This window comes from Polyodon spathula, chromosome 21 (assembly GCF_017654505.1).
Source record: "Polyodon spathula isolate WHYD16114869_AA chromosome 21, ASM1765450v1, whole genome shotgun sequence".
Classification (NCBI taxonomy): Eukaryota; Metazoa; Chordata; class Actinopteri; order Acipenseriformes; family Polyodontidae; genus Polyodon; species Polyodon spathula.
The window spans coordinates 6,482,314-6,497,771 of NC_054554.1; the positions used below are offsets into that span (position 1 = coordinate 6,482,314).

General features: G+C 36.5%; 1 protein-coding gene across 2 annotated transcripts; it reads left to right on the top strand.

Annotated features, from left to right (window-relative positions):
• Positions 1 to 466: 466 nt before the first annotated feature.
• On the top strand, positions 467 to 14,822 carry LOC121296306 (B-cadherin-like). 2 transcript variants are annotated; one of them, XM_041221701.1, is made up of 16 exons: positions 467 to 650; positions 1,847 to 1,964; positions 5,890 to 6,131; positions 6,346 to 6,495; positions 7,058 to 7,213; positions 7,298 to 7,442; positions 7,974 to 8,143; positions 8,671 to 8,799; positions 9,208 to 9,393; positions 9,671 to 9,915; positions 10,734 to 10,873; positions 10,965 to 11,189; positions 11,363 to 11,584; positions 12,833 to 12,963; positions 13,235 to 13,384; positions 13,622 to 14,822. In XM_041221701.1, exons 1-16 carry the CDS (start codon positions 609 to 611, stop codon positions 13,826 to 13,828), a joined length of 2,658 nt encoding a protein of 885 aa, XP_041077635.1. In that variant the 5' UTR covers positions 467 to 608; the 3' UTR covers positions 13,829 to 14,822. The 2 variants fall into 2 exon arrangements, with proteins under 2 accessions (XP_041077635.1, XP_041077636.1); XM_041221702.1 differs by having other exon boundaries at positions 6,349 to 6,495.
• Positions 14,823 to 15,458: the final 636 nt, after the last annotated feature.

Consider the following 15,458-nt stretch of genomic DNA (forward strand, 5'->3'; position numbering starts at 1 on the left):
TCAGAACCTGACTTGAAGCTTGTGTTATTCTTTTTCACTATTAAACAAATGAGTGACAGAAACACCTTGAATAAGTTGTCAACTGTTTTAAGCAATTATAAAATCATTTTCAGGAAGGGATTTTCCACCCTGACAAAGACAGGAAAGGTGAATTAAGGTAAATGTGTAATACAAAAATAATGGATAAGGAAACTAAACAACTTGGATAGCTAAACAGTGAGTTTAGACGATTTACTATAGCATTCCTTTTCCAGGAAAGGTAAAGAATAAAGATAACTCATATTTCTGAGTGTTTTCTTTTGTCGTCATTAGTTCTGAAATTCTATAGCATTTGGACCCAGGAGGTAACTCAATTTACCGGTTCGACAGGGGCGAAAGGACATGACCATATTTGGAAAGCTGAGACGTTAGGCGTTAATGGGCTAGACACCTGGTTACGTCATTAACTTCCCGAAACTACCTGTTGGAGCTGAAAAAACAACCCTTCAGTTGGAGCTGCAATCTTGAGTTGAGCGGACGCATTTTAAACAAGAACTGATTTTTTTTTTTTTTAATCTCGCGAAAAAGAACGGATTTATTTTAAAACGGAAAAGGTCTCTTGTAAATCGATGGGGAGTAATAGTTTGGGAGTAATACTTGTCCTAGTCCAGGTAAGTCCTTTTTTTTTTTTTTTAATTAGGCCTAATTGTAAAGGTTTTTCTGTTTCCGTAAAAAACTAAATTTTGTACAGATATGTTTTATTTAATCGACTTTTATTTTGTGTTTTAAAATTTGGGTTTTGTTTAAAATACATGTATTAGTAAAGCACACACTGGAACGTTGGATTTAATCCCTTAACGTTTGACTCACACGACCCCGTCCTTTTTTTTTTTTTTTTTTTTTTTTTTTTTTTTTTTTTTTTTTTTGTGATAATGTTTTTGTATAAACTATGCTGTTATGGAGAAGGGGGGAGAGTTTATGTATTTTGTTCTTTCTGCTAAAGGGGGGGAAATAATTGTTTTTTTAATACATTTGCATGTTATTATTTGTATACCGAGCCAACTATAAAGAATAAAGAACTACAGGAAAGTGTTCTATGTGCGCATTACGTCGTATTTTAAAAGTGAAACTGGGTTAGGTCGGAGGAGGGGGGATTACTATTAACGCATAAAGTCTTTCACTGATTTATATTTTCAATTATTGCGATAAAATACATCGGTTAACCATTAATGGGAATAAACAGCAGATGAAGTTTTGTCAACCAATTGACTAATTTTGCTTCATAAAGTCGAATGAAATCTGGTTACGTTAACATTGAATTATTTACCGCGTTTACTAGTTTTCCATATTCCAACGCCCGACAGATTAACTGACAAGTGGAAAAATGTAACAAAAAAATAAATAAAAATAAAATAAAAAATCGAACATGAAATACTGTACTAATATTATGGCTTCCGGCAGACTTGAGAGAATTAATTTTAATTATTTTTTACATAGCAGGAGGCTATATATAGGCTGAGAATTAATTATATAATCGTTTTCATTGTTAAATGAAATATCAGTTAAGTTTTATTTTTTGTCTCAAATTCTACACAAACAAACTTTTCTACGGTAAACTTATTTGTGGGTTATCTAGTGCATATTTCCATATTAAAGGTGTATTAAAGTATTTTACACTAATATTAAACAAATACAAATCATGTTAATTAGGTAAATCTACCGTAAAATTATTCCTTTTTAGTGGAGGTGATGCAAAGCTTTTGTCCTTAACTGTACTTTAGTCTCAAGTGGTGTTGGACATACATATCTCAATGTTAATACTATAGCTTGTGTTGTACTGAAATATCTTTTTTTTTAAAAATGTTAGATTTGGATTGGAGGATTTTGTGAAGAAACTGCACAATGTCGGCCTGGATTCAGTTCAGACAGTTTTGTCTTCAGTGTCAACAGAGGAGAGCTAGAGAGAGGCAGAGTGATTGGTAAAGGTAAGATGGTTCAGCTTTTTGAGATGCATTTTAATTTTAAATAAACTTTCCATTAAAACCAGAAGATAGTGACTGCTATTGTGTTAATTTGAGGACACTGCCTTTTGTAATTGTTGGTCTTGCCATAGGTTGATGGTTTGGGGCTACTTGCAAGTTATCTATTGTCTCTTTGAAAATCAAGGTGTTCTTGCTTAAAATGTACCCTGACTACTTGGTTAACTTTCATCTAAGCTTGTGGTGTGTTTATAAAAGAACAGACTAAAGATCTTGGATGAGTTTTCAGGGCAGGTGTAATTAAACATACCTAAGGCTTTTTACAGACTTAATAATGTTAAAGTGAAAGGAATCATTAAGAAGATCCATTTTAATAAAACGTTAAAAGATGACAAAAAACGACAAATGTAGTAATTAACACACCATGTTAAGAGATCCCCTGTCTGTTGGCTTTGTATAGCGTGGATTTAGGTCATGACAGTCTACTTTAATTTTGCTGATGACTGATGTTTTTACATTGCAGCTGGAGTGGGAGTTTATCACAGATGTGCTTATATTTTTATTTTGAAAAATGTATTCAACGGGTGGCATACATTTTGAAAGTAACAGCACTGGCCATCGAACTAGCTTGCAGACTTCAATTCTAACTTCCTTCTCTCCCTGTTTTAGAACCCTTCAACCTGTTTGCTAATGGGCAACCCTCCCAGTTCTCAGCATGCAGTAATAGTGCCTTGAATGTTCAACTAGTGTTTTTGATTATGTGTAAATGGTGTTTTACGTTTGCCACAATTTCAGTGTAGGAGTAAAGGTACTCTCGCAGCAGGAGCAGATTAAAAACATTAGGCAGATTTACCCAATGAAAAGCAGTATTTATTTGTTTAATGTTGCTTAGGGATTGATGTCCCCTTTGTTTATAATGTGACTTTTGGTAGAACATGGCCTCTGATTTTAAGCATCAAGGACAGTAAAAACTGAAGTGAATTGGACATTGCATGATTTTGAAAATCATCTCCGGTAGAGACCAGAAGTTGTGATGCGCTGGCATCGTTCTAGTTTATCATTGTTTATCGCAAGCTGTTTTATAGTAGGTAATTGATACTGTTTGATTTGAAATGTTCTGCTGAATGTGTATGATGTCATCAGTTGGCAAGGCACGGCGTGTTAGTATCGATGGGAGTGCACACTGTGCTCGGAAGTTGTCGCCGTCCCCCTTTAAATTTTATTTTTCTTTTGATTGCAGTCTTTTTAGGACATTTATTTCTTTAAGTTGATCTGCTGGGAAGAGCCGCCGACCCCTCCCTCCCATTGCTTGAACAAATTAAAAACTTTGAAGTTGAAACCTGATGGGTCAGTCGCACAAAGATTGGTGCAAAGAATGACCAAACTCTTACGTCCTGATGTGTGGATGATGTAGGCTTTTTGTTGTGGTCATTAAAATTAATTCTGCCTGTTATGACCCAGATACCTTGATTCAATTTAATTTAATCTTAGTTAAGTTATTTAATTATTGGGTTGGGCTGTACAGTATGTAGCTATGTTGCTGGTTATTGGTGTACTTTGAGCTTTTCTTGACTTTCACATTCCTTTTTTGTTTGCTTTTGCTCATCATGAATTAATTCATATAGCCGTTCCACTTTTATGTCCTGTTTTGTAGTAATTGGAGGAGTTCTCGGTACCTTACCATACCCCCCCCCATTTTGAATCTGTTACAGTATAATTTTGTAGTTACACCGCTACATTAAACCTCCTGGGGTTGGTTGTAATGTTTGTAGTAGGATGTGTCCTTGCAAACTTGTTAATAATTAAATAGCTAAGGAAATGGTTGACCAAGCTTACTGTAAACACTAACCATATAGTAAATTTTAGTGTGGTTGTTTGAACTCCCCCCCTCCCCTCTGGCACGGAACTGGTTTCGCTTATTTCTTTTCAACAACCTTTTTGGTACGATTTCTGAAACTTGTTTTAAAACTAATGTGAATGAACATACCAGTGTTTAAGTTTTAAAAAACAAAACAAATTATGTTGTGTTTTAAGGCTACTTTTTTTGAAATGTACATTTGACATTTGTTTTATAAGCCTGAAAGAACTTTGCCTTTCCTATTGTTCCTATGGTTGCTTAACAGAACCTGTTTGTGCTGAACATGCCATGGTATCACATTACTGCCCACGTAAATGTGCCACAATTACTTCTCTCCCTATAACAGCACAGTAAATCATTTCAGGTGATCATGGAGTTGGAGCGTCAATAGAATTTTGCAACACAATGAGTTGGTGTCAAAAACAAGCCATCTGCTCGGAAGATTTTGGATGCTTTCTTTTTTGGGTCAAGTATGCTGCGATTTGATCCGGGTCCATGACTTGTTTTCAAATTTTATAAGTTTTGTTTGCAGCAGGTAATTGTCCTTAAGCCTTTTAACTGGGTTGTCAGTGTTATACATTTCAATCTCTGAACAAGTGTAGTTTCATTTCAAAACTTGACTTTGCATTCAAACTGCTATTCTCATTCTTGCATGGCAAGACTGCACTAGTATGGAGCTGGGTAAATGATAACATTTTTTAAGTAGTTGACAGGTAGAGTCAAGTAATCCTGACTTGTACCTGCACCTGAATCTGATATCTCTTTAGATTATTGTCTGGAACAATGTACAGGGTATATGGTACACGTCACCTTTGCATACCAAGTATTTAGAACCTTCCTTTGTATTTTGAAAGCAGTGATCGAGGGGAAATGGTGTAAAATGACACCCTTTCTTTGAAATTCAAGAACCCTGTCTTCAGACTTAAACTGACTTAAGTATTGCCCCTAAAATTGAGAGGATTTTTATGACCACACAATCTTTGTATGGAAGCTGAAAATGAATAGACACGTCAAGGATAAAGTAGTGTATGTTTGCCATAAAGTTCAATATGAGATGCATTGCACCCAGTCATAATTTGTTTCAATTAACATGCTTTATTACTTTGATACAGTACATTGCAGCTTTCTTGCTTGGAATTATATTTTATTGTAATGGAGAGGCAGAATCAAAGTGATCTTCATTCTTATGCCATAATGTCTTGAGTTCAAGATTTGTTATATTGAATACACGTTTAAAGACTTGTTTGTATTTATTTCTTTGTCTGAAATTAAAGTTGTAAGCTAGGATACCCTCTTCTGCGGTTCTGTTGGTCTTGTTCAAAAAATCTATCTTCTGTTGTTACATTTCTTCTTTTGATATGCAATTTGCCTTCACCACTGATCCCATTTCTTTGCACAAAGGTCATTTATACATTTGTAGTCTTTACTGTTGGCACTCGTAAGCAGTCAGTCATTTTTTAAATGACTAATGGAGACAAAGCTTTTTCCCAGGAACAGACAATTATCTGCACAAAATTATGTATTAAGCTTGTCTCCCGAATCTTGTCTTATTCAGAAAAAAACATGTCTTGGTACATGAAATAACCACGTTATGATTTGTGATAAGCTTGTGCCTATTGCTTAACCCCAACCCAGCTGGAAAGCCACAGGTACTCTATTGCTTTTAGAATGGGTCACTAGTATTTTAATGAATTTGTGGCAGTCGCATGAGATGTAGCCCTGCCTACTTTTGTTAATGCAGTATTGGCTTCCTGGAAACCATTTTATGCAAGGGTTGGGTAAAGCAAACCTGGGAGCTTTTTTTGCAATTGTCTGAGATCTCTTGCACTTTGCTGTCCCACATAAAAATAAATAATTGATGCTTTTATAATGATGATGCCTTTTGTGAAATGAGTTTAAACTACCCAAAGCATTTTAAAGGGTTATAATTAAAGCTCAGTAACTGCAATCCGATTTTCACATGGTTTCCTTGAAAACAAATTCACTGGGCTTTACTAACAATGTTTATAAAAGTAATTGTAAGAAACCTTTTGTCGCTGTTCCTTTTGAAAAATATATTTTAACTTTTTCTAGTGAATTTTGATGACTGTACTGGACGCAAGGTAGTCCTTCATACCTCGGATGATTCCCGGTTTGATGTGGATACAGATGGAACCATCAGACTGAAGAGAAGGGTGAAACTGCATGATGGGCACAAGAGCTTTGCTGTCCATGCCTGGGATACTAAAGGCAAGAGAACCAGCACCAGAGTCACAGTGGAAAATGAAAAGAGAAGACGGCACTCCCACCATAGAGACCATCACCACGATGGAAAGGTAAAAACGCAGTAAGGGAGCTTGCTCAGATTGTGGGCTTTGTGACAATCAACTGCTTCTGTGTTATACTTTTTTTTTTTTTTTTTTTTTTTTGCAATGTCCAGCATAAATTATGCCTCAATTCATTAGCAAACACATGCTGTGTTCTAGATACAGTGAAGATCTATTCAGTGCTTAGCACATTTTCTTTTTATACTCCTTTTTTTTTTAAAAGCAGAACTCTACAAATGTTCAGAGCAGCAACCAGGTCCTGGTATTTCCACAATCTTCTACTGGCTTGAAGAGACAAAAGAGAGACTGGGTGATTCCACCTATCAGTGTTTCTGAAAATGAACGGGGCCCATTCCCCAAATTTGTGGTTCAGGTATGTCCTTGTTTGTAATTTTGGAAATGCTGTTTATACAGTAAGGAAGCCCCCGAAGAGGGGATATAGCTGCTTGCAGGGCAGGGGACAATAGTGCTCTATAAATACCGAGTCCATTATCAAAGCTTTCTGCATTTGATTCTTGGACAACAGCACAGAGCTCTTGCAAAAAACATGCAGAGCTTGGGACTTCTTTCTTCACGGCATCTTTTAATTGTAGATACTCTTGAAGGATGACTGTAGCTGTGTTTCATACACCTTGTGTTTTTTAGCACTTTTTTGTTTAAAATTTATTGAAGCGCATGTACTGGATTTCTGTTGGTAGTTATGGAATACTACAGGGCTATAGGTGTGTTTGTAAGCACTTGAGTCATTATCACAACAAACAATACATGAAATTATAATAAATTGAGTAAACCTGCAAGTGAGGTAGTATGTATACATAAATACACACAAACTATCTTCCTTTTCATTTATTTTAAGTGTATGTATGTAAAATAATAATTTTAAACTAAGTGGTGTGTTGTAGATACTGTGGAAGCTCAAACTCTTGTGTTTTCAGATAAAGTCCAATAGAGTCAAGGAAATTGCAGTTTTCTACAGCATAACAGGGCCTGGAGCAGATGCACCCCCAGAAGGGCTTTTCACAATTACAAGGACTAGTGGAGAATTGTATGTGACCCAGCCCTTGGATCGGGAGTCTCAATCTCAATATATTGTGAGTTTTCATTTGTCATCTCTTCTGACAAATCAAGCAATCCATCGATTTCTGGTACTTTATTTTCTTTTCTTTTTTTAATAGCTCATGTCACATGCTGTTGACATTAATGGTGCTACAGTTGAAGATCCTATGGAGATCATAATTAAAGTTACTGATCAAAATGATAACAGACCAGAGTTCACGATGAACACCTTTCTTGGCAGAATAAGCGAGGGATCACCAGTAGGTAAGTTATGTATAGAAAAGTGTTGGTCAAATTACTACAATACAAACTTTTTTTTAATCGCATTTCGGTAGCAAGCTTATAAATTGAGTTGTGAAGTGCCCAGTAAATAATTTTGCAACTTCCCTTGTTTTGGTGTTTTTCAATGTACGGTTACCAGGAATTCTAGAGTTAACCTTTACAACCAGTCCGATCGCTCCGTTGCTGTAGGATGTCGCAATATACTAGTTTTTGATTTCTGTAGTGTATAGAATGTAAATTAAGCTAGGGTGAAAATAAATCATTCCATTACTACTGGTGAGGACTTAACTTTTTTTTAATTGTATTTATTTTTAAATTAGTGCTCCTGTAGCAGCTATTGAACTGCTATTTAAAAAACTTCAAAATTTTGAATGTTAAATTCTCTGATGGGGATTCATTAGAATAGTGCATTGGTCTTTCAATGTTCATATTAAGCCTGTGGATGTTACTGTAGCTAGTGAATAACATTTGTACAAACACAATGGCATGAAAACTTGATTTCTTAATTTTTAGGAGCTGTAGTTATGAAGGTGACGGCTACAGATAAAGATGACCCCACAATGGACAATGGTATAATTGGGTATTCCATCCTAAACCAAGAACCCCAAGAACCCCACTCTCCCATGTTTTCCATTAACAAGTCTGGAACCATTAGTGTGGTTGCAACTGGGCTGGATAGAGAGGTGAGTTCTAACTAACTGTACATATGTTGCTGTTTTTACCCTAGGGGGAAAAAGTAAATTGTCTGCAACATGTAACTATGCCCTGACTCATGTCTCATTTCTGTTTTGGTGTTGCAAAGGCCAATAATGCTGGAGGGGGAGGGGTTGGTGATGGTAAACAAAAAATAAAATAAAAATCCACCTCCCATATTTATTTTTTTGTAAATTTTAGTATCGATACAGGATTAATACATTTAATAATCCTGAAATGATAGTTTGAAGGAAAGCAAGGCGAAGCAGTTTGCAAACATTGCATATGCTTGTTTGTTCCTGTATAAAGTCTTGGCCATATTGCTCGGTTTCTGCTCATTTTAGCAATGACTAAGTGAGTATGGAATTACAACTTAGAGTTAAGAGATAATGTGTAAAACTGTATTCATCTTTTCTTTATATAAATGTAGTAGAGTTTGGTGGTAAGACTTAAACTTAAGATTTATAAAAACGACTTGAAATAGCAATCAATGCATTCCTCTTTATTGTCTTTTCAGAAAGTACCTGAATATAAATTGATCATCCAGGCTGCAGATTTGGAGGGTCGTGGTCTCTCAACCACTGCCACAGCTGTCATTACTGTAACAGATCAGAATGACCATGCTCCACAGTTTAAAACTGCACAGGTAAATTCATATTTTGTTTTAAATATCATGCTTTTGATCAAATTACTTGGTGTAACCTTGTGCTTTTATAAAACCTAAAGTTGCTGTAAATGTTATACTAAGAACTTAATTGAGGAAACTAATGGCTGATGTAATACCATTTTTAAATTAACACTGTGGAAAATGCATCCTTGTATTCTGGGTGTAACTGACTCATGAGTGGCAATGGGTTAATGCATGGTCCTGTACCACTGAAGATACATGCGGGGTTCATACTATTTCATACTGAAGTAAATGGTAGTATATGAAATTGAAAATATGTAACTCAAGTCTGCTATATGAGAGAAATATGTTCATGTTTTTTTTTTTCTCCCTTTTTATTGCTATAGTAAATAAAAGCTCAAGGTTTCTTGAAATATTCTTTTGCAGGAAACTGTTACAGTACCAGAAAACGAAGTGGGTATATTGGTGACGAGATTAGCTGTGACCGATCTGGATGTGCCCCATACACCAGCCTGGAATGCCAAATATACAATTGTTAAAGGAAACGATGGAAATGTCTTCAATATCAGCACGGAACAAGGCAGCAACGATGGAATTCTCAAAACAGCCAAGGTAGGGGACAAAAAATCCCATGCTGAAGCTGCTGAGCTACTCTTAAACAGATTCTTATGTCACAGTTGTGTGCTTGTGTAGTTTGTTTTTAAATATAACCAAGTTGTCTGCTTGTCCTGTTGTAAGATAGGTATTTATCCACAGTAACTCTGTTTTGCTGTTGGCTTCTAGCAATCAAATATTTACATGAAGTAATTGAATTTGAATAGTTCCATTACTTAAATATGAGTTTTGTAAGTGTATGGATTGTATTTAAAATGTCTTATTCTCCCTTCAGGGCCTTGATTATGAGACAAGAAGGCAATACACCTTGTTTGTGACGGTTGAAAATGAAGAGCCATTTACCAGTACTCTACCAACAGCCACAGCTACCATTACAGTTAATGTAGAAGACGTCAATGAGGCTCCCATTTTTAATCCAGTGGTGAAGAGAGTTGTAGTTGAAGAGAACATGCCTATTGGAAATACTGTAACAGTATACACTGCAACAGATCCAGACAAAGAGATGAAGCAGACTGTAACGTAAGTGTGTGGTTACACCTCCACCAAAGGGCAAGACTGTATATCATTAATTGCATATGCACAGTAGTACAGATGATCTAAACACTAGCTCAACAAATGTATGCAAAGAAGTACTGTTTTGTATACAAAATTGTGCCATTAGCATCCCATTAACCCACTTGATACATGAACCATGGAATCTGAAACTTTTTAATAAAATGGAAACTCTGGGCAGAATCTAATGGCACACTTCACTTTGTCCTGTGACCCAACATGGCAACCATATTGGGGTTCATGTGACCTTTTTGGTTTCTGGATGACAAAGGCCTAATGCTTTCATATCAACTACATAGACCAGCGGTGCACAGCTCGGTCCTGGGGGGCTGGTGTCCCTGCAGGTTTTTATTCCAGCTGCACCCTAAAGTACTTCATTGGACCTTTATTAGAAGTTTAATTGGTCCAATTAACTAATTTAGGGTATGATTGGAACAACAACCAGAAGGAACACCAGTCCTCCATGACCTGAGTTATGCACCACTGACACAGTGTGCTTTGTAGTTGGTGGTATTTGATTTTCTACATGTTCAATTGCAGGTGTGTCAATGAACATTGACTGTTTTCAGTGCTACATTCTTTTAGCATCTCGCCATATTGTTAACAGATCACTCAGTTTCGCAAACCCATATTACTTCATGTTTACAAACCATTTGATCTGATGTGACGTGCCCTATAGATAGTTCTGTCCCTTGTGTGGAAAAAAAACAAAATGTCATAATGAACACAAACAACTTCCATTCAAACTAATACTAAGTTGAACATGTTGCCTTTTTCCCATTCAGATATCGTATGGGGAATGATCCTGCAGGATGGCTGGAAATCAATAATAATGGAGTGATCAAAGCTAAGCAGCTGATGGATAGAGAGTCTCCATTTGTTAAAAATAATACATATACTGCAATGTTTCTGGCATTGGACAATGGTAAGACTTAATATATAAACAGATTATTTTCCATATCTGCCCACGAATGGAAACTGTGAAACCAATTTTTTTCTTTTCCTCCTTCCCATAGCTAGCCCACCAGCCACAGGTACGGGAACTCTTGTAGTAGAATTGACAGATGTGAACGACAATGGTCCCGAAGTAGTTGAAAGAGAAGTAAGATTTTGTAACAAGGGAACAATACCCCAAATACTGAATGTTGTAGACAGAGACACTTCGGTCTATGCTGGTCCTTTTAAGGTACAAGTCCTGCGGGACGAGGAGAAAAACTGGACTGCCACCATGAATGATAAAGGCAAGTATCGTTTTCTTGTTTGTATGTATTTTAATTGGTTTACTTCACTCCAATTAGGAAATATTTGTAGGTTCATGGATTGGATCTATTCGCACACATTTTACATGAATAATTGACGTAGTGAAGTTTTGAAGTGTCGTTATAGTGAACTGTTTTTTCTTTCTTTACTGTAGGAGAACACATTATTGTCACAATGGCCAAGGAGCTAAAGCAAAATGATTATCTTATTATATTGAGAGTGTTTGACACTGACAACAAATACCAAGATAGTAGCATTAAGGCTATGGTGTGTGATTGCAAAGGGGATGAGTTCTCCTGCCAAGATAAAATAAGTGACGCTGGCTTTGGCTTGCCTGCAATTCTGGGGATTTTGGGAGCCATACTTGCACTGCTGAGTAAGTACTTGATTTTTAATACTGCTTTTGTGTCTTAATATTACTGTACACAGTGCTCTGTATACACACACCTATTTTTATATGTGAGGATGTGTGGAATGCATCAGTTGTGTGTAGTTCTTATTTTTATATAAAGGTAAGCTGAAAGGTGCATCAATCAAACGTAAATTAATTGCAGATTATAACAATTACATAGGACATGCTTAACATTTTTTTTTAAACCTTTTTTTTTATACACTAGCTTTGTAGCAGTTGTTTTATGTAATGCATATTACTGACCTATCATCTAGACTCTGGTCTTTTTTGGGGGATAATGGAAGACTAATAGTAATGTACTTTTAGTGCTGGTAGTACAAGTTTGCTGTGGATATTCCTATTTATCTACACTTCAATAATAAAACTGTTTTACTCTGAACTTGAATTTCATACTTCTCCAGGCTTTCATATATACCTTGGTCTTTAGTCTAGGCTATAATAAGATGTCTGGTCACAAGATGGGATGTTGCATTCTCTTTTTCATTTACTAATACAACCCCATAATACCACTTCACAAATGTTAGATGTTATATTGGTAATTATCACAATTTGTGATGCATATTTAATATCAAATAAATCAAAGTATTACATTTTACATTCCTGTAAGTTCATCTGCTTTTTCTTGTGCTAAGGTAGTTGGTAGCTTTCTTTTGTTGCTGCTTGTTTATCAAGTATACATAGGTAGTATAAATAACTGATGCTAGGATGGCAAAAACATTGCGTGTTTTAGAAGCTTAGGGTGGAATTCAGGGGAGGAATTATTGAATGATTTCTCTCCCATTTTAGATCACTTCCTCATAAGCAATTTTATTAATCTCAGGCAAACTCGCCATGGCGTTGCTGTAGTAATCCTGCCCTCCACCTCCCCAACTTCCACCTTAATGCAGGTAGTCCACCCTACTGACCTGGCATCATCAGATCAGTTCCTCTTTCAGAGGGCAGTGGCTTTTCCCCTTAACAGACAGGACCAGCAGCCAAATAACCCATAATTGCCACTCTTCATACCCATACAAGCAGTCATGATCCCAACGTTTGAGTCCGTGTGTGTGTGTATTGCAAACTGTTCATTACTGGATAAATGCCTGGAATGCATCGGTGCGTGTTTTTACAACGATGAACGGCAGTACATGCACTAGCCTATGCTTAGTTTTGTATTGGTGCAGCTGTGCCTGTCACCCAGATTCTTCAAGTGCTTCCTTTCTTTACCCACAGTCCTCTTGCTGGTACTGTTGCTCCTGCTCAGAAGAAGGAAGACCATTAAAAAGGAGCCTCTGCTTCCAGAGGATGACATCCGTGACAATGTCTTCTATTATGATGAAGAGGGGGGTGGAGAGGAAGATCAGGTTAGTGCTGCAACTCTTGGCCATAACTCTAGATGCAAAGGTTAGAATCCATTATGGGTCACAAATAATTCAGCCTTTTAATTGGCTTCGGTAAATGCTAGTCCACATCATGCCACCACTGCATAAGTGTGAACCTTGGCAAGTGGAAGCCAAGGATTGTCAGTCCTGGACAGTCTTCAAGTTTAACTTCAGCCTCGATCACCCTTTCATATGAAGGAATGAATGCATTTATTACAGTTGTATTAAATCCAATTATCTTGTATCTTATCAGGAATATGACTTGAGCCAGCTACACAGAGGTCTGGATGCCCGACCTGATGTCTTCCGGAATGATGAGCTGCCAACTGGTAATGCTGTGCCACAGTTCCCATACCGTCCCCGGCCAGCTAACCCAGAGGACATTGGCAACTTCATCGATGATGTAAGGCCTTTTGAGTGTATGCAATCTTGGGAAGGAGGGGTTGTTTAATTGCTAAAACCTTTTTTTAATCCCTCATTTCTCATTGTTACTATGTAGCATTTTTATATAATCAAATGTCATGTGTTTTAAAAAAAAAAAAAAAAAAAAGCAGGAAATCAAATCTTTTGACATCCAAACTATGTTTTGAACTCCTATTCTGGCCTTGTGTTATATTTGTTTCTGTTTTAACCCACACAGAACCTGAAGGCTGCTGACAATGACCCCACTGCTCCTCCCTATGACTCTCTGCTGGTGTTTGATTATGAAGGTGGCGGCTCAGAGGCTGGTTCTGTCAGTTCACTGAACTCCTCCAGCTCTGGGGATGATCAGGATTACGACTGCCTCAATGAGTGGGGCCCCCGCTTCAAGAAACTTGCTGATATGTACGGTGGAGGAGAAGACTGAGACCTTGGTACCAACTGACAGCAGTTTTAAAACTGAATACGTGTAAGTTTGTCTGAAGCCTTCTGTTATGCATACAACGCCCACACTGATGAGATATTGGTATAGAATAAGTGAGTCTCGAAGAACAGCTTAAATACTTTGTATGCTTATGAAGTTCTCCAACAGTACTTTGTTGTTTTTGAATCCCATGATTTAAGTGTCTTTGCAGGTGAACTTTGAGCTTGTAGCACTGCATTGACAACTGTAGATGGTCTTTTGTATATGAAAAACTAAGATTTAACCAAGATTTAAGCTCTTGCTAGTCAATATTAGGGAGTTACTGCATTGCTATGGCCTTTTTTTTTTTTTTTTTAATGTATACATAACTTTTACTGCAAGCCAAAAATGTGTATAACAGGTGTTCTCAGGAACTTATTGCTATATGCAAATACTGAAATATACATTTTATTAAACTGCACAATTTAATAATTACTACTTGGAAAAGTAAACTTGCCGGATGTGAAATTGAAATTTGTCTCACCTGCCAATGCTTTTATTTTTGAAGGTGTTCCAAGCTAAAGTCTCTTGTTTTGATCGTGAAATGTATATCCTTCTTTGTTCATTATCACACCATAACCCTGAATGGCTAACCTACTGCGAAGATGGGCTTGGTGATGAAAATATTGTTAGGGTTAAGTGGGTAGTTTTTTATTTTATTATAAATGCTTAAAGCTCATTTATCAGTCTTGTCACCATTGTGCCATGAAAAGTACTTTCCAGTGTCAAAAGATTTGTGCAGCCTATGGCGGGGGGGGGGTGGGGTGGGCAAATGCAAACCAGTTAATTTTCTTTTTCGAACATTTTTCTATATATAGATATTTTGTTTTTAAATATGCCAGATTTACATATTTTATCAAATGTTGAGGCCAGATTTGGGAATAAAATGTTTGTCAATTGTCCAACTAAGTTGTAGTTTTATTTTTGTTTTTAAATAAACCCAAAGTGTTTCCTGTAATGTTCTGTGTTTGTTCATTTTGTGTTCTCGTTTGGGATATCTAAAATGAGTGGATGTAACACAAGGTGTCTTGTCTACTGATTTTTCTTTAGTCCTGGACAATTAGAAGGGTTTGCTGTGCCCTCTAGTGGAGACATGAACCATTACTCTCCACAAACATTGAAAATTCACTCCATTCTATGGCAATAACATAAGCTGATGCTTTTATATTGTAAAACCAGATGGAAGGCAGCAGTTTCAATTTTTAGTAAACATGAAGGATGTGAAAATTGATGTATACTTTAAGTACTGATATCAAATGTGTGTCACAATGACTGCAGTAGCTACTTCAGTATTTTTTTTCATGGTATTAATTGCTATATATCCCCTCTGCAGGCCAATAAATGTGCTTTTACTTTATAAAATTACTGTTTGGTTTACTTAATTTTCTTAAAGTGCATGTTTTCAATATGTGACTTTATAATCCTTGTTTTTCATATTGAATGCTGCAGTGGTGCCCTAGTCATTGTTTGAACAGGACCGCTTTGAAAACAATGCCCTTTTCAAAAAAGAAACTAACAAATGCAGCTCAAGCTCATTTCACCAACATTTATAAACCACCATTTATCATTGGATCTGACGTGCATCTCCTTTGAT

Coding starts and splice junctions, on each gene's coding strand:
- LOC121296306 (XM_041221701.1), top strand. CDS start 609: ATGGGGAGTAATAGTTTGGGAGTAATACTTGTCCTAGTCCAG. Junction 8,144..8,670: donor CAACTGGGCTGGATAGAGAG/GTGAGTTCTAAC, acceptor TTGTCTTTTCAG/AAAGTACCTGAATATAAATT. Junction 11,585..12,832: donor AGCCATACTTGCACTGCTGA/GTAAGTACTTGA, acceptor CTTTACCCACAG/TCCTCTTGCTGGTACTGTTG.